The 12,374-nt window shown below is 40.3% G+C and overlaps 1 protein-coding gene and 1 long non-coding RNA gene across 5 annotated transcripts in view; one reads left to right on the top strand and one right to left on the bottom strand.

The window, feature by feature from the left end:
- CTNNA2 (catenin alpha 2) overlaps nt 1-12,374 on the bottom strand; it is a 1,073,907-nt gene that overhangs the window by 16,181 nt on the left and 1,045,352 nt on the right. For 3 of the 4 annotated variants that reach the window (XM_038752080.1, XM_038752083.1, XM_038752082.1), the window contains one exon: nt 7,747-7,890. The exons of the other annotated variant lie outside the window; for it this stretch is intronic. In XM_038752080.1, the coding sequence (XP_038608008.1) occupies nt 7,747-7,890 (144 nt within the window). The remainder of the gene's footprint in view (nt 1-7,746; nt 7,891-12,374) is intronic. 4 annotated transcript variants of the gene reach the window in all.
- On the top strand, nt 7,902-11,261 carry LOC119932956. The gene is made up of 3 exons (XR_005452518.1): nt 7,902-7,966; nt 10,192-10,321; nt 10,617-11,261. It is a non-coding gene; the product is annotated as an uncharacterized LOC119932956 (long non-coding RNA).

Raw genomic sequence — 12,374 nt, 5'->3', positions numbered from 1 at the left:
CTTGCCCAAAATCACACAGCTGACAAGTGGTGGAGTTGGGATTTGAACCCATGACCGCTGACTCCAAAGCCCGTGCTCTTTCCACTGAGCCATGCTGCTCTCTTTTTCAGAAAATGGATCAAGAAAAGTTTCTGCTGAAAAATATATCTTCACTCACTGAACAGACAGCCTTCATCACAAGTTTCTAACATCTCAGCTTCAATAATTCTAGATCCTGACATGTTTGTGGGCTGATGTAGGGAATTATAAAACTGGTTTATTGGGCGTGGTTATAGTGCGGACTTTGAATCGTACAAACCACTGGATGCCAGCAAAATCATTAAAAAAAATACCAATCTTTGTTTTCCTCTTAAATATCCCTTGGAAATATTTAAAGGGAATAGGTGAAGAGTTGTTTAATGCTTCATGAAAAGAGCTTATAAAACAAAATCATATTACATGGCAAGGGATCAGAAAAGTGAAACTGGTGTACGTTTCAAGAGCTTTCTTTTAGAAATACTATCATAGATACTTACTTACCAAAGATACAAAATACTACCCCTATAGCTACCAAAATGGAGAAAGGATAGAGGTGGGTGACTGGAAAACTATGGGGGAGAATAAAATTTAGCTCTCATTACCTATATTAAGATGAAACTATTGACTTAAGGGATAGGAATTAAGATTATTTCAAGCAAAAAAAAATCATCTAGATAACCTCTTAAGGATTTAAAGTCTTTCTATCCTTGTTGTATTTCCTCTGAAAGAGATACTGGATTAATAATAATAATAATAATAATGGTATTTGTTAAGCGCTTACTATGTGCAAAGCACTGTTCTAACCACTGGGAGGATACAAGATGATCAAGTTGTCCCATGTGGGGCTCACAGTCCTAATTCCCATTTTACAGATGAGGGAACTGAGGCACAGAGAAGTTAAGTGACATGCCCAAAGTCACACAGCTGACAATTGGTGGAGCCGGGATTTGAACCCATGATCTCTGACTCCAAAGCCCATGCTCTTTCCAATTTAATAATTGTGTCCATCCTGATTACCTTTTATCTACCCCAGTACTTAGAACAGTACTAGGCACACAGTAAATGCTTATCAAGTATAATAATAAGGATAATAATAATAATTAAATTAAACTTTTTTTCTTGAGTGTCTTGCCCACCCCACCAAAGACAGTATCTGGGATTGATTTAGTTGGTGTCTGTTCCTGAATTTTGCCCAGTGTTCTCAGTTTCTAAGGAAAAGATCATCAGCAACAGAAGCAGCAATATCATCAACATCAGTCTCACTCCTAATTCACTGAGTAAAGACTTAATTTTGCTGGATTTTATGTGGGGCCATGTATCTGGGGTCATGTATATGATGTCATCCTACAGTCTTCTAGACTGTGAGCCCACTGTTGGGTAGGGACCGTCTCTATATGTTGCCAACCTGTACTACCCAAGCATTTAGTACAGTGCTCTGCACACAGTAAGTGCTCAATAAATACAATTGAATGAATAAATGAATCCTATGACAGACCAGTGATCCATCAAATCCTATTCTGTCTCAACATCATTCAGATAAACAGACTCTAGGGCAAGTAATCTAACAGTGGTATTTATTGAGTGCTTATTGTGAGCAGAGCCCTCTACTAAGAAATGAGGAGCCAGGAGAGTTCAGCCTCCTGTCTTTTCACAGCACACACTTCCATACATCTCAGGGTGAAGGAACATCAAGAGGACGCTAAGGAGAGTCATTCCAATGACATATCTCCCTTTTCACAAAATTCCTCCTTCTATTGAATGCCCATCCCATTGGCTGCAGTTTAATTATGTACCTAACACAGTGTGTTCAGTGACTAAGGATAGGAGCTAGTCACCATCTTCCAACAATGGTGCTGTGCCTGCCCTCGAGGAGGAGGAGATAAAGATAACAAAAATGAAGTCAATCAATGGTATTTATTGAGGGCTCACTGCATGCAGAGCACTGTACTAAGAACTTGGGAAAGTACCATAAAATAAACTAGATAAACAGGATCCCTGTTTACAAGGAGCTTACACACCAGAGGGGTAGACAGTTATTTTAAATTATTAATTATTAAAATAAATTATCGCTGAGTTTATACACAAAGTATTGTGGCGGGGGGGAGAGAAAATCAAAGTGCTTAAGAAGTACAGTCCCAAGTGCAAAAGGGTAGAGGAGGTGCACAGATTTTTTAACAAAAACATGGACATGCTCAGTCTTCTATCACTACTATTTGCAGCTCTTTAGAGTCCTATAGAAAAATGTAGTTATTTGCTCTGATGTATAAGAGCACATTAATATGAGAATGATGTGGGGTTAAGTGAAGTGTAAGGAAGGAGTATGTGGAGATAAACTTCATGGAGTAAATGGAATGTGTGGTGAATTTTAAAGGAAGGGATGAAGACAATTTGTTGGACTGGAAAGGAAAGCATTTGGGTGGCTGGGAGTCAAAAATAGAAGGAGGATGGATGGATGGAGGAAGAGGATGAAGAGAAGAGAATAAAAACCTACAGAGATAAAAGCTAGCCCAGGGGCATTCCCTTCCTAATGGAAAAAAAATACTAGAATCTTGTTTGTTTTATTTGAATCCTTAGGTACTATTTGTTAGAACAAATCACTATTTTAAATTGTTTCCTACATGTGGAAACAATATAACCTGACTCACAGTAGGTAGCAATAATAGCATTTAGTAGTAATAGTATTTTTTCAGCACTTAGCTCAGATTTTTAATTGGCGAACTTCTGACTCCCTCATTGACCTTGATGCTAGGTAGTTACAGGGTGTGAAAAATGTGAAATACTATATGAATGTTATCATTATCTTGCTGTCACTTATAATAATAATTATGGTATTTGTTAAGTTGTCCCACCTGGGGCTCGCAGTCTTAATCTCCATTTTACAGATGAGATAACTGAGGCACAAAGAAGTGAAGTGACTTGCTCAAGGTCACACAGCAGACAAGTGGCGGAGCCGGGATTAGAACCCACGTCTTTTGACTCCCAAACCCTTGCTCTTCCCAATAAGCTACACTGCTTCTCCATCTATCTATCTATCTATCTATCTATCTATCTATCTATCTATCTATATCTATCTATCTATCTATCTATCTATCTATCTATCTATCCATCTATCTTTCCATCCATCCATCCATCTACCCATCTATCTATCTATCTGTCTATCTATTTATCTATCTATCTATCTATCTATCTATCATCCATCTATCCATCTATCTATCATCACTGTGAGGCCTGCTTAGACTCTGAGCCCCATGTGGGACTGGGACTGTGTCCATCCTGATCACCTTGCATCTATGACAGGGCTTAGTACAGAGCTTGGCACATAATAAGTGCTTTATGAATACCATTATTGTTGTCATTAGAATGATCAATTAAGAAGTAACGCAAGCAGCATGGCTCAATGGAAAGAGACCGGGCTGGGGAGCCAGAATTCATGGGTTCTAATCCCAGCTCTGCCACTTGTCAGCTGTGTGACCTTGGGCAAGTCACTTAACTTCTCTGGGCCTCAGTTCCCTCATCTGTAAAATGGGGATGAAGACTGTGAGCCCCATGTGGGATAACCTGATTATCCTGTATCTACCCCAGTGCTTAGAACAGTGCATGGCACATAGTAAGCGTTTAACAAATACCAACTTTTTTTTTTTTTGCTTTGACATGAAGATTAAGACACTTCAAAACACACTGAGAAGCTCAGGTGATGTCTTTATCTTTAGGTAAATAAGCATGAGCTGACATTTTTTTCCAATAAACCCTTGGTTTCACACCTCATATCAAAATAGATGATGAGGGTGTTAACTGGAAGCATGCTTAATAACAAGGTAATTAATCTGATTCTATTTGTTCAGAACTATTTTAGCTAATTATCCACAAAACATTCTAAAAATATAAGCTGGGGCACATTCCAAAAGTTTTGCCCCTAAAGTGGAAAAACAATGAGTCAGGTGGCAGACAAGGGTGATTGGTGATTCTGTAATCAGTCTAAATACTAAGAAACACCAAATTTCCAAGCATCATGGATTTGAGAATGAAGGGTTATGCTGCATTTATATTCCTCTATAAGAGTATTATCGAGAGATATTTCAGTGGGAGTTTTCAATGAGGTGCCAAAAAAATGCAGAATTTCAGCTTGTACTTTAGAAATATATGCAGCTCTCCAACTTGCTTTTCATTCCCTAAGAATGTCAAAACAATTTTGATGTACGTGCTATCTGCCTTTCTATGGCAGGCAGAAATTGTCAAGCATTGATTCAAATAGTCTTCCCCAGCTCTGTACCGAGCTACCTAAGACTGCCTTTGCTCAGGTCAATATAGGAAGAGCACTGGGGTTAGCTGTACAGCATGGATAATAGTTTTTTATAAGATTTCAAAAAACTATAATTCAGAGAGATGCAATCTTGAGGTGAATGTGCCAAAACACATTTGCTAAATGGCTGACACAGACAATGCACCAGCTGACTGTTTCTAAACTGGTACTGCATCTCAGTCTTTGCCAAAAGAAGATGATTTTGTGATTTGCATTGAACAAAACCAGTCAATAAGGAAAAAAAAAAAAACCTAACAAAAGCTTGGTTTAGAATATTGGAGGATTAGCACACATTTGTTCTCCTAGCACAAACTTCTTTCAGCTTTAGGTAGGACAGTCAGAGTTTGATGATGTCAGGTCCCTGGGAGGAGTTTCTGAAGAAAGAGGTGGCATCTCTCATAGTGCAGGGAGGATTAAGGGAAGAGGTTAAGCCCAGTTTGGCCATAGTCTGCCTTGCTCCTCCCCTACCTGTAAGGAAAATGTCGCTGCCCCACTGATCACCGGGCCTAACCTATGATGGCCCTGAGTGAGTAGATGATACAGAAGGAAAGCCAAAACCTCACTGACTGAAACTGTGGTATTTGGGATGCATTAATCATCTTGAAGGAAACTTCAAAGCAAGAAATTTTAAAAAGAAGCCGGTCAAGAATTATTCTGAGATGGTGGGCTGAAATGCATATGGATTGTAAGACATTTAAGGACAAGGGCCTTGTCTTTTATACTTACTAGAGGATTCCAAGTGCTTACTCCAACACTTGGCATATAGTAGGCACCTAGTAGAGTGTTCTGCTCACAGTAGGCACTCAGTAAATACTGATAAATACCTGAATGAATTAATTACATTTGGTTGAATAAATGCAAACACTCATGGATGAATGAAGTTCTATACCTCTCACCTGCCTTCTGAGAAAAGTCAGACCACAGTGGCCACATCTCCATGAGATTAGACCTATTAACATCTCTATATGTTGCCACCTTGTACTTCCCAAGCGCTTAGTACAGTGCTCTGCACACAGTAAGCACTCAATAAATATGATTGAATGAATAAATGGATGAATAATGGCATTTATTAAGTGCTTACTGAATGCAGAGGACTGTACTAAGCATTTGGGGGAGTACAGTAACACAGAGTTGGTAGACACATTCCCTACCAACAAGGAACTTATGCTCCCCATTTTATGGAAATAATTTGTTACTGGAAAATTCCTGTTTAGGCCAGAAGCTACCCAAGACAAACCAAGTATCAATTCTGTTGAACGGTACTTTCCCAAGTCCTTAGTACAGTGACCTACACCCAGTAAGCACTCAATAAATACCACTGATTGACTGATGGATTAGGTAATCTTTTGTTTGTCAAAACCCACCAGTTCTGTCTCAGAGTTCACAGCAGAAATCCTGCTGTCAGCACGTGAAGTGGATGAAGAATAGGATTGCAGATTTACCAGTCTGCATGGTTGAACTTTCCCACCCCACCTTCCCCTGGAGAACAGCCCCCTGAGTCCTATTTGGAGACAGAGTGAGGGAGGTGCTCAGAGTCCCTAGTGCCTTGGGGACAACTACCAATCAGGTTGGACAGCTGAGGCAAACAAGAGGCACACCCCCAGGAGGATCTCATCTTCCAGAGAAACCCCTTCTGCCCAACCTCAGCCTTTTTTGGCTTTTTCAGGCCTGAATTATGATAAGAAAGCCCTCCGTGGCAGATCCTGACTTCCAAGTCTTTCGTCACGAGAGTTTAGAAACAGGGGGTTGAGTAAGAAGCGGTGTGGCCTAATGGAAAGAGCAGGGATCTGGGAATCAGAGGTCCTGGATTCTAATTCTGGCTCTGCCATTTCCCTGCTGTTTTACCTTGAGCAGGTCCCTTAACTCCTCAGTTTTCTCACCTGTAAAATGGGAATTAAATAAATACCTGTTCTCCCTCCTACTTAGACTGTGTGCCCCACTTGGAAAAGGAACTGTGTCCCACCTGATTATCTTGTATCTACCCCAGAGTTCAGTACAGTACTTGGCTCATAGTATGTGCTAAACAAATACAACTTTTCAGTGAATTAGATAATTGTAACTAATTAAATAACTAAAGAAGCTCCCTAGACTGTGGATATTGGTTCTGATTCAAAGGGACCACACCTAAAGATGAGAGGAGAAGGTAAATCAGTAAACTGACCTCCTCCTCCTCCTCCTTCCTCCCTTCCACCCCTCTCTCTCTCCTTAAAATGACGAAAGGTTTTGCCAGTAGGAGTGGGATAAAACCCATTCACTTCATTCAAGAAGGTAGATGTCAGAATTCCCAGCACTGCCAGAGGTCTGCATGTTTGACTGACAACTTCCCACTAGAAGTGGTGACTGAGAAGTGTTAGGTTTTCTTCCCATTACTGGTTTCACCAAGCTTTCCTTCTCTGGGAACTGCCAAGAGTCTTTTTTTTTAATCAGAGTGAAGAGCACTTGAGTGAACAGATTTTTATAATCCTCTCTTTTCAGCACATAATTCACCCAGTCTGCATTTTACCCTGCCTTTTCCCATAACATGACAAGGCCCCTCACTGTGATGGTAAAGAGTCCTTAGAAAATAGCAGTTTTGCATCTCTAGAGGTTCTAACCCTCATATGAAGCACCTCTGCCCTTTTGTATGAGAGTTGACATCTTGACAGCTTTAATAGGTATCCAAGAGGCATCACAAGAAGAGAGGGGAAAAAAAAAGAGAGATCACTGCAGTTCATCTTGTCTTTCTATAAGCTGAGTAATCCTGCCCAGGTAGAAGAGAATAGAACATTTTAGCCAACTTTCCCAAAGAGAACAATATTTACACAGTGTTTTGCTACCCACAGACAAAAGGGTGGACATGCAGGCTATCATGCTGGAAATCATTTCCCTTTTTAACCTATCACGAAATACAGCAACAGCCTTGGTTTTGGAGGCCAAAGTTTCCAGGTGTTTGGGTCAAACACCTGGGCTCTCATGGGCTCTTTTGATTTTCTGAATTCTTTCCCCGGTGTTCTGAGGCAGCAGTTCCAGTAAATATCAAAATGAGATTAAAAACATCCCACAGGAGACACAAAGAAGATCACCATCCCTCCGGCCAGCCAATTTCCAAAGGTGTAGACAGCATCCATACCTGAAAGCAGCACTCTTTCTTACACAGGAGCTCTGAAAACTGTAAACCCTCCTCCCTAGCCCTTTCCCCAGGGCTGTTTCTGAATCCTGTTTGCCTCCAAGGAAAGACATTGCCTCCAAGGAAAGACAATTAGCTAAGACCACCCAGTCTAAGAAGATCCAGTCACGGCATCAAACGTCCCAGGGATGTGTTCGCCCAGAATTAGTCAAAAATGAGATGACCTTGATTACCTTCAAACCCCGCTCTGATTTCAAACCTGAAGTTCATATATCAAAACAGAGAGAGAGAAAAAATAAGATTAGAAAACTTGTCTACTCACCATGGAAGAGTCACTGCTTCCACTCCCGAGCGGATTTCCCTCAGCACAGGTGGGTAGATGGGTAGAAAGCTGATTAGCCCTGCCCCCATCTATGACATCACACTCTACCTCATAAAAGGTAGTGAAAGTGCTCTGAACTCCAGTCTGATTTCCGAGGGATATAGAAAAGAGAGAGTGAGAGAGAGTGCAAGAGATAAACGGTACCCTACGGTGGAGATGGGTAAGGAGGAGGGAGGATTATAGGTATTGAAGGAGCCAGGTTTGGACTAGGGGATAAATAGGGATTGATCTGCAGCATAACCCTGCTTTATGGATTCTGTTCACATCCTTCTTTAACACAGATAGGTCAACTCTTCAGGAGAGTGGAGAAGTCTGGACTGGAACTGTTAGAGCATAAGAAAGGTCAACTAGGATTTCTAGATGCTACTTATAACTCTTCCTCTACACTTCTGGGTGGCTTTCATTAAAGCCTTTAAATTTAAAGCTTCTGATTTCCCATCTGTAAAATGGGATTAGAATAGTTCTTACCTATCTCACAGGGATGTTGGGAGGGAGTCCTTAAATAATGTGGCAATTATTTGTTGGAACTGGGACTCACGATTGCATGTTTGTTCTCATGCCCTGAAGTTGGTCATTGTGGAGGGTGCGGTGTTCACGTCAGCGGCTAACGCTTGTCACACAAGTGCATAAAATGAGATATTGAGGGCAAAATAATCCAGACCCAATGAGTGAGGATTTGTTTTTTAAGACAAGAAAGATCAGGTCAGGGGAGGTCCCCAGAAAGTGGAAGAGGAATGGCAGTCTACCTACTACTCAAATCTCATGAGAAACAGGGCATAGGCAACACCCTATGATCTGGGGAAAGCCACCCGAGAGAGTCCAAGAGTCTGTGCTGAGGGGGCAAATGGGGGTCATGTTTTACATGAACCCTTTTTTGTAGGCCAGGAAGTGTCCATTTCAGGGGACAACAAATCTGGAGGCTGACAGGGGAACCTTTCAATGTGTAGGTAATTTTGCTACCACAGGAAAGTATTTCCTTCTCAATGACAGCTCATCAAACCCCGACTTCAATTCACAAGTTACGATGCAATCGACCTTAAGGTGGGGCGAACTCGAGCTCATGAACCTATGGAATACAAAGAGTCATCAATATGTTGACATTTCCATATTCTGCTTTACCTAAAAGTCCTCACATGTGTAGGGATATGTGCTTTTTGGAGTTTTGCTTTAGAAATTGACTATGTCTTTTTTTCTTGGAACACAAAAGCCAAATTTGCCAAGGAGCTTAAATATCAAAATATAGGAGTTGGGTTGCATACCACGAAATTCACACTTGTTTTTCTAATTTGGCAATGTAGCTCTCCCACCCTGAACAGAAATAATTGTTGACTTTTACCTCATTTCATTTTCTAGCATTGCATATATCCAGAGAACAATAAAGACTAGGGATTTGATTTCTTTCTCTCCTGTGAGCATCCTGGAGAGAAAGCATGCTGGAAAGAAATGTGGTACCCTCAAGAATTTATTTTTCCTCTTTGCAAGGCTGTTGGTAACCTTGTTTTCCATTTCCTTGTTCATTACGAACAGGCCCCACTGTTTTCCCAGAAGAGGATCTGCCTCTCTGCAGGGAATTATTGAGAATCACCCCAAAACTTCAAAGACTCAACTTCAACCAATTTTCTAAATTCCCTTTATGCATGTAAGAGGGAGAGTTCATTTGCTATTGGTCAATCTTCTGGTCTTTCTCATTAGAACTTTAAAATTTAGAAAATCTCTTTTTGAGTTGTCCTTTTTGTAGCGAGGAAAAAGTTATGCATGTGCATAAAGTTTCTTAGTTTCAGGTATTATTCTTGTGAAGCTTGAGATAGTTCTTGTTTTGCTTTGTATTCAAATGGAAAAGTTCTCATTCAGTTAATGGGATAATCAGTCACTTCCTCTAATAAATGAATTCAGACTTTGCACTCTCCACCCAAGGATGGACATTTAGTCTCAAAGGAAGGCACATACAGTCAATCCCAGGACTAGGATGAATGTAAAATTTTATTTTCCCTTTAGGGACGAGTAAAAATAATGAATGAGGCCCATTGCTGAAAGCAGATTTACAATCGGTTTTAATCATTCTGAATGAAACTAACTCCAGGAACCCAATGCAAAACTAGGCGGCATTTAAAGGGTGCAGAGCAGAGAACTGTGCTGAAATCGTAGGAGAGCAGAAGAACCATAGGCCATGGGAGAGTTAGATATCATGCTTTTAGTTGGAAGGTAACAAAAGTAAAACAAAAACAAAAAGACTTATTCTGGAATACTCTGGCAGAATGAACTCAACTGTCTTCCATATTACTTGATTTCCTCTAGCTCTGTGCAGTTTGAGGAGACCTGGCTTTGTGCCAACTCTTGTGTGCCTTCCCAATTTAAAGGACTTTTCATTTCTTTTCTTTGATGGAGGTGTGGACCTCAAATCCGTCTAATTGCGATGGAGGACATGAGATGCTACTTGTTAAGAAGACGAACCCTGTGCCTCACAGTTGCTTCCAACATTGGCTGCTTTTGGCTAGCGAGGTAGAAAGCAGGATAGGTAAGCTTTTGTTCCCAGAATGGCCCATTCCAGCATAAGGCCCCTTGTGAGACTGGAGTCCCTTCATATTTGTGTTCCAAGTGAATCATCCTTCAGGAAGCTGCATTTAGAACCAGGATAATTAATTGAAGGAGAGTTATGAGCTTGTGGAAGGGGCTGGCTTTTCAAGTTCAATCAACACGCCATTTGACAAAATGTTAGTATTGAACAGGAATAGCCCAGCAAAGAAGAAGGATTGATTCAGATGAGAGTCAAAGTTTTCCATGATAAATTATTCACCCCATTCTTTCCTTAGTCTTCCACCAATCGCAATCGAGAGAAAAAAACAGGATGCAAAGTACAGCCCTGATAAGACTGTACCTGGAGGCATGTCTGCAATTCTGAACAAGTCAGCACTAGCAAGGTGATTTGGAAGATCTTGTTCTGAAAAATGGAATAAAATCAGGTATGGGAAAGACGTGTGTAAGAGTGAAGATTCAAAGAGCCAAACCGGACTGATGTGCCTTCAAGAAAGCAAGATGAGGATGAAAAAATATCTGAATAGTTTGAACACTGGCAAGAAAGTGGTTCCTAGAAAAAATGCAGGACATTGTAGATTTAAGTAATGGAGCAAAATTGAACCAAAGACACTCTAGATGGTATATTTCAAATAATTGCCTATTTGTGAGATCTGTGGGAAATGGAAAAGAACACACTTCCTCTTCTAAGTGGTGAGAAGGGAAATCATTTAAAACTAGACTGGAGAAAAGCTCATGAGAATGTTTTTGGGGGCAGAGAAAAAGCCATAAATATTTAAAATTTGTATTTCAAGAATGTGGGAAACTGAAGAAAAGTATTGAATACACAAAGATAACTGTCAACAAACACTTCTATTCCAGGAAAGAATACTAAAACCTTCAATATACTGTGAAAATAAAACAACATAGAGCCCAAACTTTGATCAAAGCCTGTTAGAACACATTTTTTTCTATGCAGCTGGTTTAGTTACTGCTGCAAAATGATTTAAAATTCTTTTTTCATATGTCAATAAATACCCACAATATGGTGAAACAGAATATTTTCCTATATCAGCAAAATAGTGCCTGCAACTCCTTGAAACTGTTTTAAGATTCATGTTGGAATCAAAAGGATGGGGCAGTTAGGGTCCTAGAGGTTGTTTTGGGTAAGTAGCAAATTTAACAGAAAATCAAAAACAGGCAACAATTTTAATCATTGGGAAGCAGTTTGACCTAGTGGAAAGTGCAAGGATCTGGGAGACAGAGGACCTGGGTTCTAATCTTAGCTTTGTCACTTGTCAGAGGTGTGTCCTTGGGCAAGTCAATTAACTTCTCTGTGCCTCAGTTTCATCATCTATAAAACAGGAATTGCATCCTCTTCCCTCCTACTTAGACTGTGAGCCCCAGCTAGCTCAGGGTCTGGTTTCAACCAGATTATCCTGTATCTACCCCAGTGTAGAGTACATAATTTAGCACAAAGTGCTTAACATGAAGAATCATGATAATAATAATAATGATAATTATAATGATGGCATTTGTTAAGCATATACTTTTTGTCAAACACTGTTTTAAGTGCTCGGGTAGACGCAAGATAATCGGGTCTCACATGGAGATCACAGACTAACTAGGAGGGCAGCAGGCATTGCAGCTACATTTTGCAGGTGAGGGAACTGAGGTTCAGAGAATTTAAATGACTTGCCTGAGGTCAGAGAGCAGAAAAGTTGTGGAACTGGGATTAGAGCCCAGGTTCTCTGATTTCCTGGCCCATGCTCTTTCCACAGAGGTCACACTGCTTATAATAATAACAATAATAATAACAATAACAACATTTCCAAGGAACTAAGGTTAAGGATGATTTGGTCAAGGACTAGGGCTAAGTCTTAGGTGAGGGTAGGGATATGGATAGGTTGTTAGAGTTTGTTTTTAAAATAAGGGTTAGTTGCTTCGATTTGTGATGGTTTTCCTAGACTGTATTTGGTGTCGAGAGATTACTGAGAAGAACAAATGATTTATCAGTTCCTAATTAACCCTGAGTTGTTTGTTTGTTACATGATTTC

This window comes from Tachyglossus aculeatus, chromosome 10, assembly GCF_015852505.1.
Source record: "Tachyglossus aculeatus isolate mTacAcu1 chromosome 10, mTacAcu1.pri, whole genome shotgun sequence".
In the NCBI taxonomy this organism is placed as follows: Eukaryota; Metazoa; Chordata; class Mammalia; order Monotremata; family Tachyglossidae; genus Tachyglossus; species Tachyglossus aculeatus.
Note: the sequence above shows the minus strand (reverse complement) of the source record. Positions and strands in the feature narration are given on the sequence as shown.